A 19263-nucleotide genomic window follows, 5' to 3' on the forward strand; every position below is an offset into this window, starting at 1 on the left:
ACATGGATGAGAAGTAGCCAAGACTAGATCTAATAGTGGTATGATATTTTTCATCAACCTGGCTGATCTACTGTGAGTTTATTTTCTGTTTTCTTCCCTTATAATCCAAATAGGTAATACCTACAAACCAATGTGATGTGATTTAAAATGTAAACATCTTTATTGAAAGGTCAAATTTGAACAATAAAACATTTGATAAATTCTAGTTGACTACAGAAAATCATGGGATTAACTCAATTATTTGAATCGTTTAACAGCCCTAGCTATAGTATGGTAATGCTAACAACGCAATATCAAAACTGCAGTGTGTCCCAAGCCCATTCATAGGCGCAAACTACCTTTATTCACAAAGGTATCTTCTAGCTGTTTTTTTTTGTTAAGAGTCTGAACGTTAACACGCACGATAAGGTTTTGGAGACATAAGGAATGCAACTTTCATATCAGCAAGAAATAAATGTTCTAAAAACAAACGGTTAAATTACTACTAGGGCTGTCCGACTTTAAAAGAAAAATTTAAAAAGAGAAAAGTTTTAAATGCGTATTTTTCCATAGAGAGACCATATGGGTTTTAAGAAAATCAACTAGGTGCACCGAGTTTGTCTGGTGCTCTCAGCTTATGGTTTGATACCTCAAGGAGGGCACCAGAGATCTAGATAACCAGAAAAATTAAACAAAATGTTTAAAAAAAACTTAACCAGACTATTCTCCTCCCTCTCCTGCTGGCTTTCACAGATTCTGCCATTACTCTCCTGAAGTTGACAAAGTTTGCTGCACTACTGTCATGTGGAATGCCAATTTGTCTTACAAATTCTACCGATCTGCGTGACAGTTATGGTTTTCATTATGCACATTTTCATGAAAGATTTAAATTTATAATAACGTCTTCATATCGCAAAATCATTGTCATGTGGTTTATCAATATTCTATCCAAATAAACTATAACACCTAAAAAGTTACTTATACTGCCAACTACGTAAAAATAGCCTACAAAAAGCCAACAAATAAAAACATTGCAGCCTGCAGGTAGAAAATATCCTGATTAAAAATAAAATATCCTATAAATCACATTGTTGCAGACAGGCCATGTCTAGCCAAACTTGAAACATTGTATCAACTAAGTTCAGGCCCAAAGCTTGCAACATTGTATAAAATATTCTGGGCCTTCAAAGTTCCCTGCACCAGTGAGCTCGGGACAGACACGGCTGTAGTGTATTTGCGCATGGGATAAGAAGCAGTGCTAGACTTGGACAGGAGCTCACCGAAGCGGAGTACTGGAACCTCAAATGTTCTACTGTGAGCTCCTGTTCCTCTTCAAGAATATTCGCTCAAAAGTATTGTGGAGCTCCTGCACCCAAAAGGAGTACCGGAACCTATTTCAGTTCAAGTCAAGAACTGATAAGAAGCCTATTTTATGACTTTTCCACTTGATCAGAGCTTGACATTTATCCCTTTCACGCTGGGTGGTTATCGAAAGAAAAGAGCTGGAAAGATTGTTCAAATATATTGAGGAACTATTGTAATTCTCAGTGGATGTAAAAAATAGACTGTTTGCTTGGTGTTTGAGGTGAAGAAAATATTACTTTGCGAAGCTCCACAGTTTATTAGTGTGTTAAGCAAATCAGAAATGCTAACACATCCCCAAATGGGTACATTTATATGCCTACATTTGCACGCAGGCCAGGTAGCCTACTTCTATGCACGAGCGTCCTTACTCAAAATTGACAGGAGTGCTCCAAACAAAAGACAATGACTAAATTGACAGAACTCATAAATGGAATTAAATAAACCAAAACTTGTTTCTCAGAAGTGTAGCATAGGTTGTGCACTCAGCAAACAATGTGTCCACTCAGTCAATGAGTACAGGAATAATAATATTGAATGCATTAAAATAAATTACTGTAACCAAAGTAACAAACATTATAGATTAGAAATTAAAAGGTAAATGTACTACTGGTAATATATGTAATGGGGAATTGATATGCACTAACAATTCCCACAATGAAGTTATGAAACAATGAATGTGCACAAAATGGCGAGAGAAAGCGCATCCTGGAGAGGAAGTGCATTGTGCATCTGGGCGCATGGTCAATTCGACATCTGCATTGGCCATGCAGCATTTTTGGTGATATGGTCTCAGCAGACTTCATGGCATTCGTACTTCTTGGCTTCGCAGAGCAGTGCAGAGCTGTTGTCAAGGAAGTGACTGCGTGCTAAATACAAGATGAACCGCCCCCACCTACCAATCATATCAATGTGGAACAAGAGCCACACTGACACAAAATTTGGGAGGCGCATGGCGATGCGGTACAGAGCTCGATTTGGCCTCCGCATCACACCCTCCACATGGAGCCTCAGACCACATTTTCGAATCAAGAATACATTTGCTTTATGTCTAGGCCTCCGCAATGGATTAGTTCACTGAGATGAGTCCCAAAAAAAATGATAAAACACAAAACCAGTCAAGTTTTCTATTTTCTACATTGTACAACAAAGATATAAAAAATATGAAATATCACATATGGAATCATGTAGTAACTAAATAAAGTGTAAAACAAATCCAATTATATTTTATATTTCAGATTCTTCAAATAGCCACCCTTTGCCTTGATGACACAGGTGTGCCTCGCCTTGTAAATTTGTGGAATTTATTTCCTTCTTAATGCGTTTGAGCCAATCAGTTGTAATGCGTTTGAGCCAATCAGTTGTGTTGTGACAAGGTAGTGGTGGTATACAGAAGATAGCCCTATTTGGTAAAATACCAAGTATTTTGGCAAGAACAGCTAAAATAAGCAAAGAGAAATGGCAGTCCATTATTACTTTAAGACATGAAGATCAGTCAATACGGAACATTTCAAGAACTTTGAAAGTTTCTTCAAGTGTAGTCGCAAAAACCATCAAGCGCTATGATGAAACTGGCTCTCATGAGGACCGCCATAGGAAAGGAAGACCCAGAGTTACCTCTGCAACAAAGGATAAGTTAATTAGAGTTAACTGCCTCAAATTGCAGACCAAATAAATGCTTCAGAGTTCAAGTAACAAACTCATCTCAACATCAACTGTTCAGAGGAGACTGTGTGAATCAGGCCTTCATGGTCAAATTGCTGCAAAGAAACCACTACTAAAGGACACCAATAAGAAGGACTTGCTTGGGCCAACAAACATGAGCAATGGACATTAGCACGGTGGAAATTTATCCTTTGGTATAAGAGCCCAAAAATGAGATTTTTGGTTCCAACCGCCGTGTCTTTATGAGACGGGGTGTGGGTGAACAGATGATCTCTGTATTTGCATGTGTAGGTGTTGTTATGATGTGGGGGTGCTTTGCTGGTGACACTGTCAGTGATTTATTTTGAAATCAAGGCACACTTAACCAGCATAGCTACCACAGCATTCTGCAGCGATATGCCATCCCATCTGGTTTGGGCTTACTGGGACTATAATTTGTTATTCAACAGGACAATGACCCAACACACCTCCAGGCTGTGTCATGGCTATTTTACCAAGAAGGAGAGTGATGGAGTGCTGCATCAGATGACCTGGCCTCCACAATCCCCTGACAACCCAATTGAGATGGTTTGGAATGAGTCAGACCACAGATTGAAGGAAAAGCAGCCAACAAGTGCTCAACATTTGTGGGAACTCCTTCAAGACTGTTGGAAAAGCATTCCAGGTGAAGCTGGTTGAGAGAATGCCAAGAGTGTGCAAAACTGTCAAGGCAAAGGGTGCTACTTTGAAGAATCTCAAATAAATTTAGATTTGTTTAAAACTTTTTGGGTTACTACATGACTCCATGTGTTATTTCAAAGTTGAGATATCTTCACTATTTGTCTACAATGTAGAAAATAGCACAAATAAAGAAAAACCCTTGACTGAATAGGTGTTCTAAAACGTTTGACCGGTAGAGTGTGTGCGATATATATTTATTTATAAACTGGGTTTGAGCCCTGAATGCTGATTGGCTGACAGCCGTGGTAAATCAGACCGTATACCAAGGGTATGACAAAACATGTATTTTTACTGCTCTAATTAAGTTGGTAACTAGTATATAATAGCAATAAGGCACCTCGGAGGTGTGTAGTATATGGCCAATATACCACGGCTAAGGGCTGTATGCAGGCACTCCGCGTTGCATCGTGCAAAAGAACAGCCCTTAGCCATGGTATATTGGCCATATACCACACCTCCTCGTGCATTATTGCTTAAATATATTACTCAGACTAAAACAAATCTTGGTCGACTAACAGCCTAACGACCAAACAATCGACCAGTCAACTAATTGGGGGTCAGCCCTAATTACTACAAAGACCTTTATAGGGTTCCAACACGGCCATATAGCCATGTTTTATCGCTTGTTTAAGGAAGACAGAGGCGACCACCTGTGCTAATTAGCTATCTAGCGTGCATGAACACCTATGTGTAAGCATAACTGGAGAAGTGTAGTTCGTCAGCTGGAGGTACACACAGCTGTATGGATCTGTGCAAACCTGCTACAGTAAATTTATATTTTGTTATTTGAAAGATTATTTCTCACTGATATGAAAGATACGTTTTTCGAAACCTATGGAACTTGTGGAACGCAATGACTGACATTTCTAAACGTTAAAACAGAACGTCGGGATTGTAGTTCACATGGTCCCATAAGGCATCATGGGTTCCCGAGAGCAAGTGTGTACCATACCTGGCAGTGCAGTGATGAAGTCCCTTTGGAGCATGGGTTTGAGGTAGGAGTTGATGTGGCCGTGTTGGTAGTGGCACATGCGTGAGATCAGGTGTTCCACAAACTCCACCTGGTCAGCCTCAGACCACTGGTCAAACAGCTGGATGCACACTTCCTTCTCCTTCTCATAGTTCCCTTCCGATGGTCGCTTCCTTGAGCCCGTCATCAGACCGTTCGTGATCGTCTGAACACAGAGGAGGATAGGTTATAAACCAGAGCTTCAGTCTACATGGCTCTCTTGTCAAATGAGGGATGGGCTTTGGGCCTTAATCCTGCTAAACAGTGTACAGAACTTTATGGGCCGGATTCCTTGACAATCTTATTGTGCATTCTTAAGTCCAGATCTTGCCTTAATCTGTGTCTGGGAAACTGGCTTTATATGTTGAGTATGGTTTTGGTACATGTAGATTGCCTTTTCAAATCGGTGGCTAAGAAGACATTGTGCTATGAGAAAAGTGTTTTTCTGACTTAAAGGCTACACTGTAGTCTAGCATTAGAGAAAGAGAAGTATGAAGACAAAAAAAGTGTAGATAAACCATTAGTGTATGTGCTCTGAGGTGGACTAGGCTAATAAACTTCCATTACACTTCAGTGAATGACTGTCTGGCCGTGGACAGTTTGCTCACCTTGAACACTGTGCTTTTCTTTGATCGTTCATCTGTCTGGGAGTCCATGAAAGTGGAGTTCTGAGGGGGAGGAGAGAGAGCGCGACACAGGCCATTAGTACATCAAGAGACACATACTATTCATTAACAGCCAGCCCAAACCTTCTGGTCCAAACTGCACAAAATCCAATTTACTATGGGGACCAAATTACAATGCCAGGCTAAGAGGCTTGCCATAATTTCTCATCTGAAGAAGCTGTCAGTCAAAGTAAACTAACTACTTGAGCGTCGGGAGCTGGATTTAATTTATGTTAGCGGATGCTTTTTGAATATGAGGGGAGGGAAGAATCCATGGCTGATCTAACAGCTGCGCAGTTTCCAGACCTGTAGAGCCATGTCAATCTGAAATCTGTATTCAAAAGATTGACATGAAATCAGACCTTGTTAGGTTGGCTGTACAAGGTAATTTATGATTTAGCCTAATACCACCAAATGGATTGATAATAACAGCATTTAAAATATATGGAGAACTGGGAAATGCCATGGATGGCAACATTTGTATCCTGAGGGGTTTCATTGCCACCCCATTTTTATGAGTGTGTGTCCTGGCTGTGTCTAAATGTTATCAGCCTTACTGTCCTCCTGGAAGCGTGAAGGTGTTTGTCTGGAGCGACAAATTACTTACAACTGAACCTCCCAGTATGTGCGTGTTGCCACAACACATGCAGTTGATGTTGCATACATTACTCCTGCCTGTATCCACAAAAAATAAAAACCATAATAATTTGCGCCACCATTTCCTGGTTGCTAAAATTCAAATAGTTAGCCTAATTTCAGTTTGTGACAAAACAAGCAAGTATCAATGTACCATCGAAACCGCTGTGAAATACAATATTTTTGGTTACAGAAAATGTATTTTCAGCTGTTTGAAGCTTTGTACAAAACCAAAAGTAAGATGCAAAAATGAAACTTAAAATGCAAAGCATAGAAATAGTGCACATAGAACAGATATACCACTTCTTAGATTTGCTTTCAATGAGAACGACAGCTCTATAACACATTTCTATGTGAATTTGGTCAGGTCGCCCCAAAAAGTTACATTTTGCAACTTTAAGTGAGTGTCATATGACACTAGCCTAACATATGTCACAAGCTTAGACTGGCATGCTCTGTCCAATAGAAAAGCACAGGACTAGGCAGCTAATGTCACTTTGTAAGATAGTGCCAGTGACATTGTGTGGAAACAGGAATGATCGACATGGACAAAGATTTTTTTAAGGTGACAAAACAGAGAACACTGGCTGGAACAAATGCACCGATGGAGGTGCATAACCACTGTCAGTAGCTAGCTATATTATAAGATATGTGGATGACAGCAATCTATGGATGGCTAAATCAAAAATATAATCTACAGGAAGCTAGCTAATATTAATGCCTAGCTAACCTAACATAGCAGGCCTAAAATAAACTAGCTAGCTGTTACAGAGAGGAAGAGGTGAAGTGAGAGATAACTAGAGAAGACAGATGTTGTGCCCAGTTGGCAGCATATTTCTTGCCCACCAAGAGAGAAGGTAAGGTAAAATTTGTTTTTTGCATTCTGAAGCTGCTAACCAAGCAGGCTGCTTGTTAGTTATTTCCTCATGTTTTGATCCAATTCTAAATTGTATTAATTCAACATTGCTATGCTAAACAAATCATTGTCATGTCGCAAGCTAGCAGAGATTCAATGATGAGACAAGAACTTAAATATATAATGATTGAATACATTTCCAATAGGCCAACATAGGCAACAACTACTGTTAGAGAGTCAGAACTAACCAAGCTAGTTGGTGAGGTTAGTGACATTTCCATTGATGGCACAAAACTGGAAGAACTATCCATGGTACAGCCAGGTTGATGACAGCCAGCACTTGCCTCTTTGGCGGAGAATGGAACGTCCCACTCATATCGTTGCCAGCTAAAATGGTACTTCATCACTTTCCGATCTCCATGTTAGGGGCTGCCAATAACTATTAAGTGAGCTCTAACACCAACTCAGACATTATTTCCCTTGCCTCCAGGCCCGTATCGGATCCATTTTGGATTCTGAAGTTGCGACCCAAGCTGGCTGGTCGTTAGTTATTTTCACCAAGTCATTAATTCTAAGTCATTCTAATCATATCGAATAGGCCTACACAGGATGCACTGTGCTGGTTAATTAATAAAATGGAATTCTGAGTGTTTATGGTTTCTTAGTGGTAGGGGGGGATGGCAGTAATGCAATATTTTTTCCAGGGCTAGAATGTAAACACGAAGCAACCAAACTCCCGCTTTATGTCATATATTTTGTGCTACAGTTCGGAGACAAAAAAAACAAAAAAAAAACACATGACTCTGGGGCAGTGGTTCAAACTCATACAAGACCCAACCTCGTCCACTTACCCTTGCCTTATGCCCTTGGGGGAATCCCCATCACCATCTTGTAGGGCGGTCCAAATGATTAGCCAAGCAAGGGAGGTTTGCAACGTAAGCCCCTTAGCCCTCGTTTTTAGTAGAGTTTGCGAGTGTACAATTATGTTCACTCTGGGGCCTGAAACTGCCCATAATTCAATTCACAACAATGGAACATCTGCTAAAAAAAATAAAAACATAATCAATGGAGAAGTCAACATAACGTAAAAATTTTTTAGAAATTGTGCTACTAATGCACAAATACGTCTCGTAAAAGTAATGTTTGTTTGGTTAGCTTTCGGAAATCGTAGAAATAAAACATTTTCCTTCTTCAGAAGTTCCAGCTAGTCAGACGAACGTCCGTTAGCCATCACACAGTAGGAGTATATTAATAATTACATAGTAAATAAGTAGACATGCAATCATAATTGACTGCAGCGCATAGAAAGCACCCACAAGCTACCAGTGGTTGAAAACACAATTATCGCGGGGTGAACGAGTGATGAATAACTGGGCAAGGGCGGTCCATTTAAAAATCATTCCTTGGAGGGGGCTCAAGATGGGAGGGTGTAGCATGAGAGGGTGTAACATTTCTATCTGAGGAACAATTTTAGGCTTCTCTCAGTTGCAATTTTTTGTCTAGCCATGAATAATTTTCTAATTAATCAAACCATTTAATTATATTTGACGATTTCCAACAAACAAGCTAGCTATCGAAAAGTTAAGTTAGCTCACTAACGTCTTCATAGCTAGTATCGTGGAATCAGGACATGACCAAACTGTTGCTGGGATAATGGATGTTGAAACTTCAAGGAGAAAAGAGGCATTGCTGAAACTCCCTCATATGCTTGCAGTGTAAAAAAGGGGGGTGAATGTGATTCATACCCAAATACCCCAACCAGGGAGCAACTTCCAAAGAAGCTGAGAAGTGAACCATCACTGAGCCAGCTACAGGAAAACATTGTCTGCATCCTCAGGGCAAAAATCAAAGAGAGCGCAGATGACATCATGGATTTGGTGAAAAAGAAGACTATCAGCATCGTTAACCTGAAGAAAGCGATTGATTTCAACGCTGAGGAAGTAAAAACTCTGAAGCAGCAAAACGCAACATTGAAAGTTCAGGTTGCAAACCAGGAGAAGAAACTCACTGAAATGGAGTCAAAGGTAAACGGGGAGGACCGGTATGGTCGGAGATGGAATCTCAGAATTATGGAATAGCAGAAAACTCTGACAAGAATATCAAAGCAAGAGTGAAGGACATTTGCTGGGCAATAGTCCTGGAGGGGGCGAAACGTTGTTGCAGGTTCTCTGGATGTAGTGCACCGCCTGGATAGGCTGAGAGATGGGGAAAACAACCAGCCACCACGATCAGTGATCATGAGATTCATCTCCAGGACAGCGAGGGATCCGACATGGAAAAGTGCAAAGAAAAATGACTATTTAAAGAACAACAAGTTGAGGTTCAAGGAGGATCTGACAGCATTGGACAAAGAAGCTCGGAATCGTCTGTGGCCGATGATTGAGAGAAAATTCTTCTTTGGGGGAGCCACGGATTTGGTTAATGGAAGGGAAATGAACACTGATGCCTAGCTTGTTGACTGCTGGATTTATCAAGTGAGTTGTGCAGGACTGAGTATTATTTGCATCTGATAAAACTTGATATTTCTTGAGGAAGAGCATTGTTCGTGTGAGCCAAGTGTTTTTAAATGGCAGGGAAATTCACAATGACACTTAATGTTAGCTTGATGGCTATTAATTTTACCAATCAATGGCACAATGTTATTTGCAATTGTATGGAAATATGTATATATATATATATATATATATATATATATATATATATATATATATATATATATATATATATATATATATATATATATATATATATATACACAGTTGAAATCGGAGGTTTACATACACTCAGGTTGGAGTCCTTATAACTCGTTTTTCAACCACTCCACAAATTACTTGTTAACAAACTGTAGTTTTGGCAAGACGGTTAGGAGATCTACTTTGTGCATCACACAAGTAATTTTTCCAACAATTGTTTACAGACAGATTTCACGTATAATTCACTGTATCACAAATCCAGTGGGTCAGAAGTTGACATTCACTAAGTTGACTGTGCCTTTAAACAGCATGGAAAATTCCAGAAAATGTCATGACTTTAGAAGATTCTGGTAGGCTAATTGACATCATTTGAGTCAATTAGAGGTGTACATGTGGATGTATTTCAAGGCCTACCTTCAAACTCAGTGCTTCTTTGCTTAACATCATGGGAAAATCAAAAGATATCAGCCAAGACCTCAGAAAAAAATTGTAGACCTCCACAAATCAGGTTCATCCGTGGGAGCAATTTCCAAACGCCTCAAGGTTCATCTGTACAAACAATAGTACGCAAGTATAAACACCATGAGACAACGCAGCCGTCATGTCGTTCAGTACCGTTCAGGAAGGAGACGCGTTCGGTCTCCAAAAGATGAACGTACTTTTGTGTGAAAAGTGCAAATCAATCTCAGAACAGCAGCAGAGGACCCTGTGAAGATGCTGGAGGAAACAGGTACAAAAGCATCTATATCCACAGTAAAACGAGTCCTATATCGACGTAACCTTAGAAGGCAGCTCAGCAAGGAAGAAGCCACTGCTCCAAAACCGCAATATAAAAGACAGACTACGGTTTGCAACTGCACATGGAGACAAAGATTGTACTTTTTGGAGAAATGTTCTCTGGTCTGATGTTTGGCCATTATGACCATCGTTATTTTTGGAGGGAAAAGGGGGAGGCTTGCAAGCCAAAGAACATTATCCCAACCGTGAAGCACGGGGGTGGCAGCATCATGTTGTGGGGGTGCTTTGCTGCAGGACGGACTGGTGCACTTCACAGAATAGATGGCATTGTGAGGTAGGAAAATGATGTGGATATATGACGCAAGATCTCAAAACATCAGTCAGGAAGTTAAAGCTTGGTCGCAAATGGGCCTTGCAAATGGACAATGAACCCAAGCATACTTCCAAAGTTGTGGCAAAATGGCTTAAGGACAACACAGTCAAGGTTTTGGAGTGGCCATCACAAAGCCCTGACCTCAATCCAATATAAAATTTGTGGGCAGAATTGAAAAAGCGAGTGCGAGCAAGGCGGCCTACAAACCTGACTCAGTTGCACCAGCTCTGTCAGGAGGAATGGGCCAAAATTCACCCAACATACTGTGGGAAGCTTGTGGAAGGCTACCTGAAATATTTGACCCAAGTTAAACAATTTAAAAGGCAATTATATCAAATACTAATTGAGTGTACGCACACTTCTGACCCAATGGGAATGTAACGAAATAAATAAAAGCTGAAATAAATCACTATTATTCTGACATTTCACATTCTTAAAATAAAGTGGTGATCCTAACTGACCTAAGACAGGAATTGTTTTACTAGGATTAAATGTCAGGAATTGTGAAAAACTGAGTTTAAATGTATTTGGCTAAGGTGTATGTAAACTTCCAACTTCAACTGTATGTATGTGTATATATATATATAAAATTTAGGTCAACCACTTGCGTGCTGCAAAGGACTGTTTTTATTTGCAACTAGTAAGAACTTTTCTTCGTGAGAACCCACACAAGTATAATAGTCTTCATATAGGTCACTGTAATAGTAAATGTTAATTTGTTTTTTTCTATTAATGCCAGGGGAATCCGTAATGTTTTGAAAAGGAAATCTTTATTTTTGTATTGTAAGGGTAAAAATGCCGACTTATTTCATTCAAGAAACTCATGTCTGTTCCACAGATACTGTGTTTTGGAAGTGTCAATGGGGGAATGATATTTGGTACTAAACCGTCTGCAGGTGTCGCCATTTTAAAAGGCAACTTTAAGGGTCATATATTGACTCATGAAGCAGATAATACAGCGAGATGGATTATATTATTGGTAGATGTCAACCACATTCAATTAATTGTTGTAAATATTTATGCTACCAATAACAAGTCAAGTAACTATTTTATTTAGAGACATTGAGAGGAAAATAAGTACAATTATGTCTAAATGTTCATTGGCCAAAGTAAAAGGGGTGGAGACTTTAATACAGTATTACATGATTATTTAGATAGATGGCCTCCTAAGGATAGCAATTCTGTTTGTGAGATAAGGAATATATGTCTTTGGTTAGGTGTTCTAGATATAAGAACCCAGATAAGATGATGTTTACATGGAGTACCAGAGATGTATCTATACAATTCCATATTGATTTCTGGCAGATATCTGAAGATATGGCTGACAAAGTTGATGCAGACTCAATTGAACCATCGATTTTAACAGACCACAAAGGGATCTCAATAAAGATAAATATGCATGGTTTGTAAACAAAAAAAGTTAGTAAAGGTTACTGGAAAATTAATAAGACGTTACTAGAGAATTAAGTATTTAAGAAGGATGTAGCAGGAATTCCTGATAAATACTGGAATTGTGCCTGTGTTATGAATAGGTTTAGAAGTTACTGTGGGCTAATGAAATTTGATAAGGCTATTGGCTATTTTAATGGGGAAATAAATTGATTGTGCCAAGAGAGAGAGAATATGACATAAAGGAAATAATGGATTATACAAAAAAAACCTGAACTAACTCATCAGGAATTACTGGAGCTATCATCATTGCAAATGCAGTTAGGCTGTATCTACGAGGAAAAGGCCCAGGGAGCATTTGTAAAACAGACAGAATTGGATGGAAGAGGGAGAGAAAAATACAAAATATTTAATTAATTTAGAAAAAAGGGCAGGCAAAAACACTTCCATATGTAAATGAATGATCAATAATACTCCCAATGAAAATCCAAAATAAATCTCTCAGCATGTTGCCCAGTTTTATCAGAATCTGGATACATCAGCCCAGTCAACTTCCAATAGGGATATGCTAAGATATGCTAAAGATTTCAGGGATTTTTGTGACTAGTTAGCTGAAATTGAGTTGAGACTGTATTAAAAGCCTTAATGACAATAGGTCCCCTGGAAATGGTTTAATAAGCAAGTTTTATAAAGCATTCAATGATAAATTGATCCCTTTCATTCTTGCTATGTTCCAAGAATCAATAGAAAAAGGGGAGTTACCGGCTTCCTTAAAGCAAGGTGTAATTACTTTGATTCCCAAACCTAATAAGGATAGTCTTTATATCGACAACTGGAGACCTATTAGCCAGCTGAAATAATGGGAAATGATTTGCCCTTGTATTTGCTAAGAGGTTTGAAACGAGGCTTGCATCATAATTGATAAAGAACAATCAGGTTTTATGCATGGTCGACACATTAGTAATAATATCAGGTTGATCTTAGATATGATTGACTATAATGACCTCATCCTTGGTACTTTTCTTATGTTTGTTGATTTTTATAAAGCTTTTTACACTGTAGAACATGAGTTTATATTCAAAGCAATACGTTTTTTGGGGTTTGGTGACTTTTTTTTGAAAGCAGTCCAAACTTTATATCATGGTTGTACTAGTTCTGTAAAATTAGCTCACGGGACATCCAAAATATTTAATATTGGGCGTGGCATTAGGCAGGGCTGCCCAATTAGTCAATTTGTATTGGTTACTCAAATTATGGCTCTTCATATCAAGAAAGGGAATTTTCAAGGCGTTTCAGCACTTGGCAATGAATTTAAACTATATAAACTGGCTAATGATACCACCATATTTTTGGAGAGACAGGAATTAGGTTTTTGAAGCAGTTTCCTGTATTGAAGACCTTTCCTTAATTTCGGTTTAAAAATGTATATCAATCAAGTCAGTCTTATTTCCACTCAAGGATTGTTTTTTTTCCAGAAGTATATGGTATCTCATTTAAAGATAAGGTTACTTATCTTGGAATTGTTACATGCAAGGATGAAAAACAAAGGAGTGAATTAAACTTTAACCCCATTGAAAAAACAAAAGAAATTGAACCTCTGGTTGCTGAGAGATATTTCATTATACGGTCGGGTTTTATTGTCCAAAGCTGAAGGGTTATCCAGATCAGGTTATGTCTCGTTATCGCTTGAATTATCCCCTAAAATTATAAAGGACTTAGATAAGATTCTTTATAATTTTATTTGGAGGAACAAGCCTCACTATCTATAGAAAGATATTCTCACTAATACCAAAGAACAAGGTCTTGAGGTTTTAGATTTCAATACTCTAAATAATACTTTTAAAATAAACTGGATTCTGAAGTATATTAAGAACCAGAACAGTATTTGGAATGTCTTCCCTAAGTATTTATTTGACTGTTGGTGGTTTAGAAATTTTGCTTCAATGTCATTTTGATGTTGATAAAATCCCAGTAAAATTGGCCAAATTCAATAAGCAGACAATTTTAGCTTGGATGTTAGCGTATAAACACAATTTTCCCCCTCACAGATACTTTCTATGAAACAGAGATATACAATTTAAAAGTATTTTTTTCATAAATGCTTTGAGAATAAAATTATTTTGGTTGGTCAGTTACTGAATGAGGATGGAAATCCACTCTCATATGGGGAATTTCTTGATAAGTTTAAAATTCCCAGAATCCCGAAAGAATATGCAATTTTTTGTGATGCGATTCCAAGGGGGGGGTTTGTATATATATATTTTAATTCCTCTGTGGTTGATGTAACATAGATTTACATAAAAATAAATGAATTGGCAATATTAAAATCAAAGATAAATGTAGTAATAAACAGATTAGGAATATTGTTATGCTGTGATACTACAATTCCCTCAGCAAGGTTATTTTGGTTAAATATCTATGGTGATATACAATTAGGGAAAGCATAGAAAATTGCTAACAAATATGTATCAGTAACAAGGTAAAGGAAGTTTCATTTAAAATGATACATAGAATTTATCCTGTGAAACATGTTTTGGAAAGATTCAAGCTGAATATTGGCTATAAATGTAATTTCTGTGGAGTGGAGAAGGAGACCATATTGCATTTGTTTTTGCCTGTATTTATTGTAGATTTCTTCGGATTGACATAGAATTGTATTTTTTTTAAATATAGGACTGGTTGTACAAGTTAATGGTTTTGATATAATGATTTATTTCAGAAATTCTGACATTGATAAAGATGTAGTATATTTAATTCAACTGCTAATAATTTCAATTTCATATTCACAAATGTAAATGGTCCAATTCAAAACCTAACTTTTTTCACTTTATAAATGAATTTAAACAATATGGCACTACTTCAACTAAAAAAATTAAATACATTTTTAAAAAGGCAAGTAAAACTTGTATTATTAATGAATATGATTAGTCCGTTCAGGATTCCTGGCAATGTAAATAGTTTGTATGTATGCATGTGACTATTCCTTTTCTCTGTTGATATTTGTTAATACATTTTTTATCATTCCTTCCTCCCCCTGCAAGTGTATAGTCGTCAGACGTCATCAGAAGTCTCCACTTAATTTGAGGGCAGGGAGGAATAGGGTGTCTTAAGTGTATGGACTGCAGCCTGGATTACAACATAGGGCTGTTTCCTAAAGAAGTTAAATACACTTCCGTTTTGTTGCAGTGATACTAAATAGTATCTAGATACTGGTGTCCAGGCCCTTCGAATTATTAGTTACACCTTCATTCTTGGGCTAGCTTGCCTACTGCAGTGGGAGAGAACACGTTTGTAAAATGATACATTGTTGTACAGGTCGTAGAGGTAAAAGAGGTAGGTTGAGACAAACCCAACTGTCGCAAACCAAATAGTAGTATGGAAAAAATATTGTGTAGACGCTTTTTCCCCGAGGAAGATGAAGGTTATGAATTTCCTGCCTGGGTTGCGGGACAGTGGACATACCACGCCGTCGGCTAGTATGGCGGTGGAAGTTGTCCCACAACCAACATCCACGATCCAAACAACCCTTTGTATCATTCTGAATAACGAATCCAATTAGCCTTGCTAATTTTTGCCTGATGAAATTGTCATACGGACTTGCTACCTACCTACTCATAAAATCTAGCTTTAACGCCGTCCGTCTGCTTCAACATTTCATAGTAGTGACTTAGTTAACTGACATTCGCTTTACTGGTAGTTAACCAACGTTACTTCCTTCTGCGCAGCTTTATTAAAATGCCACTTATTCACAATGCCAGATACTGAACTCCAGTGCTCGGGTGGGGAGTGTCTGTTTTAGCTAACGCTAGCAAGGAATACATTTCTATCTGGGTAGCTATCTTACCTAGCTATCTTACCTTACCTAAGACAAATCGTTAGTTATGTGCTCAATAACCGGTACATTAATCTGAAGCCTAACTTCAGGTTTGATCTGATAACGTTAACCACTGCACAAATTAACTTGTTTGAGCCAGACAAACGGCGCAGCGGAGACTCAGTGAGATCCAATCGCCTAGTTTACTTTCCTACATAACGAGTTAAACTGGTTAACTGTAACTAGCTAGCATCTGACGGGGCCACTTCACGGCCCTCTACTATTACTTGCCGAATGAATCTTCGTCATGTCGACCTTTAAATTACTGTTCGGATGATAATCACTCGTTTCCCAACCATTCCCCAAGACATTATGCTGTTAACTAGAATAATTAATCATAAGCCACTGGTTAATGTTAGATCACGGACATTGGGCCCTACCCTACCCTACCTCTGCTCGCTAGCCTAGGTAACTACTAGCTAACGCTAGTTAGCATCTATTTTGTCTGTCATCTCGACCCTCCGGTCAGTTCCAAATCCTTTCGATCGAACCCGCTCTCGGGAGATACTACCATATTACGTCCTCCGACACACGTTCACATCAATATGAGGCAGCGAGTAATCCGTTTCAAAACTCACCATCTGCTCCAACGTTTTGTCCTCCATCTCCGGCTCCATATTCTTGTTCCCCGAAACTCACTCGCTGCGAAAAATGGAAACCCAGCCCTGCGTCGGCCTGCAGCTGATATGACGTCACAGAAGACAGGATTGGGGAGGGGTTCACTCAAGCATAGATGCACTTGGTTGGTCAAACATTATAATGAAGGTGTTGTTGTCATGTGCTATTTCGTGGTTGGCTCTTTTCTGCTGCTAAGACATAGATGTTGTGTGCTTGTTAGAGGGTCTACCTGAGCATAGTGCTGCGCAGATTGTGTGATATATAAAGGACTTCCACTTCGAAAAGACTAGTTACAACAATCCTTCATGATGTAAAGAGTAGCGAATCTATACTGTGCCTGGGATTGGGGAGATGATTGATAGTTAAATAAATACAAATTGGCTTAACTCTTTATATCTATGGTAGTATAATGATGCATTCTACTTAGCAAGTATTATGTTGGCAAGGGTTGGACATTGATTAATATAACACATTCCCCTTTTAGCAGTGAAGATAATAGTGTATTATTCACAGATCAGTGATGTACCAATACACTGAACAATTCCTATTGAAAACAATGCAAAAGACAATATTTACTTGGTGTGTACTGAATAAGCCCTGAATCAAACAGCACACCACTGAAAAAAACACAAGAAAGGGCTAGAGGTGTCACTACTCCAGATGGCCAATGTTCTGAAATTGCTGCAAAATCTGAACCCCTACAAATCAGCCAGGCTAGACAATCTGGACCCTCTCTTTCTAAAATTATCCGCCACAATTGTTGCAACCCCTATTACTAGCCTGTTCAACCTCTCGTATCATCTGAGATCCCCAAAGATTGGAAAACTGCCGCAGTCATCCCCTTCTTCAAAGGGGGAGACAATCTAGACCCAAACTGTTACAGACTTATATCCATCCTACCCTGCCTTTCTAAGGACTTCGAAAGCCAAGTTAACAAACAGATCACAGACCATTTCGAATCCCACCGTACCTTCTCCGCTATGCAATCTGGTTTTCGAGCTGGTCATGGGTGCACCTCAGCCACGCTCAATGTCCTTAACGATATCATAACCGCCATCGATAAGAGACAATACTGTACAGCTGTATTCATCGACCTGGCCAAGGCTTTCGACTCTTGTCAATCACCACATTCTTATCGACAGACTCAACAGCCTTGGTTTCTCAAATGACTGCCTCGCAAATAACTACTTCTCAAATAGAGTTCAGTGTGTCAAATCGGGGGGCCTGTTGTCCGGACCTCTGGAAGTCTCTATGGGGGTGCCACAGGGTTCAATTCTCAAGCCGACTCTTTTCTCTGTATACATCAATGATGTCGCTCTTGCTGCTGGTGATTCTCTGATCCACCTCTACGCAGACGACACCATTCTGTATACTTCTGGCCCTTCTTTGGACACTGTGTTAACTAACCTCCAAACGAGCTTCAATGCCATACAGCACTCCTTCCGTGGCCTTCAACTGCTATTAAATGCTAGTAAAAACATGCTCTTAACCAATCGCTGCCCGCACCCTCCTGCCCGACCAGCATCACTACTCTGGACGGTTCTGACTTAGAATGTGGACAACTACAAATACCTAGGTGTCTGGTTAGATTGTAAACTCTCCTTACAGACTCACATTAAGCATCTCCAATCCAAAATTAAATCTGGAATCGGCTTCCTATTTCGCAACAAAGCATCCTTCACTCATGCTGCCAAACATACCCTCGTAAAACTGACTATCCTACTGATCCTTGACTTCGGCGATGTAATTTACAAAATAATATCCAACACGCTACTCAACAAATTGGATGCAGTCTATCACAGTGTCATCCGTTTGATCAAAAAAGCCCCATATACTACCCACCACTGCGACCTTACGCTGTTGTTGGATGGCCCTCGCTTCATATTCATCGCCAAACCCACTGGCTCCAGGTCATCTAAGTCTTTGCTAGGTAAAGCCCCACCTTATCTCAGCTCACTGGTCACCATAGCAGCACCCACCCGTAGCACGCGCTCTAGCAGGTATCACTGGTCACCCCCAAAGCCAAATCCTCTGCTGCCAATGACTGGAAGGAATTGCAAAAATCACTGAAGCTGGACTCTCATATCTCCGTCACTAACTTGTAGCACCAGCTGTCAGAGCAGCTCACAGATCACTGCACCTGTACATAACCCATCTGTAAATAGCCCATCCAACTACCTCATCCCCATACTGTTATTTTTTTGCTCCTTTGCACCCCATTATCTCTACTTGCACATTAATCTTCTGCACATCTATCACGCCAGTGTTTAATTGCTAAATTGTAATTATTTCTCCACTATGACCTATGTATTGCCTTACCTCATTTGCACACACAGTATATAGATGTTCTATTGTGTTATTGACTGTATGTTTGTTTATTCCATGTGTAACTGTGTTGTGTCGCACTGCTTTGCTTTATCTTGGCCAAGTCAGTTGTAAATGAGAATTGTTTTCAACAGGCCGACCTGGTTAAATAAAGGTGAAAAAAAGACCCTGGTTCGATTCCAGGTTGCATCACAACTGGCCATGATTGGGAGGCGCATAAGGCGGTGGACAATTGGCCCAGCGTCATCTGGGTTAGGGTTTGGCCAGGGTAAGCAGTAAGTAAGAATTTGTTCTGAACTGACTTGTCTAAAATAAAAGGTTAAAAAAAGGTAATTCGCAGAAATAGCTTCCACAATCTTAA

General features: G+C 39.2%; 1 protein-coding gene across 2 annotated transcripts in view; it reads right to left on the reverse strand.

The window, feature by feature from the left end:
- Positions 1-16629, reverse strand: part of LOC110537224 (F-box and WD repeat domain-containing 11-B) — a 35922-nt gene extending 19293 nt beyond the window's left edge. For both annotated transcript variants that reach the window (XR_002475589.3, XM_021623104.3), the window contains exons 1-3: positions 16538-16629; positions 5344-5403; positions 4679-4901 (exon numbers count right to left, since the gene is read on the reverse strand). Coding sequence is in view for 1 of the 2 variants with exons in the window: in XM_021623104.3 (XP_021478779.1) it covers positions 4679-4901; positions 5344-5403; positions 16538-16576 (322 nt within the window). In the remaining variant the exon portion in view is untranslated. The remainder of the gene's footprint in view (positions 1-4678; positions 4902-5343; positions 5404-16537) is intronic.
- Between the last annotated feature and the right edge of the window lie 2634 nt (positions 16630-19263).

This window comes from Oncorhynchus mykiss, chromosome 12 (assembly GCF_057628025.1).
Source record: "Oncorhynchus mykiss isolate SJ-2025 chromosome 12, ASM5762802v1, whole genome shotgun sequence".
NCBI classification, from domain to species: Eukaryota; Metazoa; Chordata; class Actinopteri; order Salmoniformes; family Salmonidae; genus Oncorhynchus; species Oncorhynchus mykiss.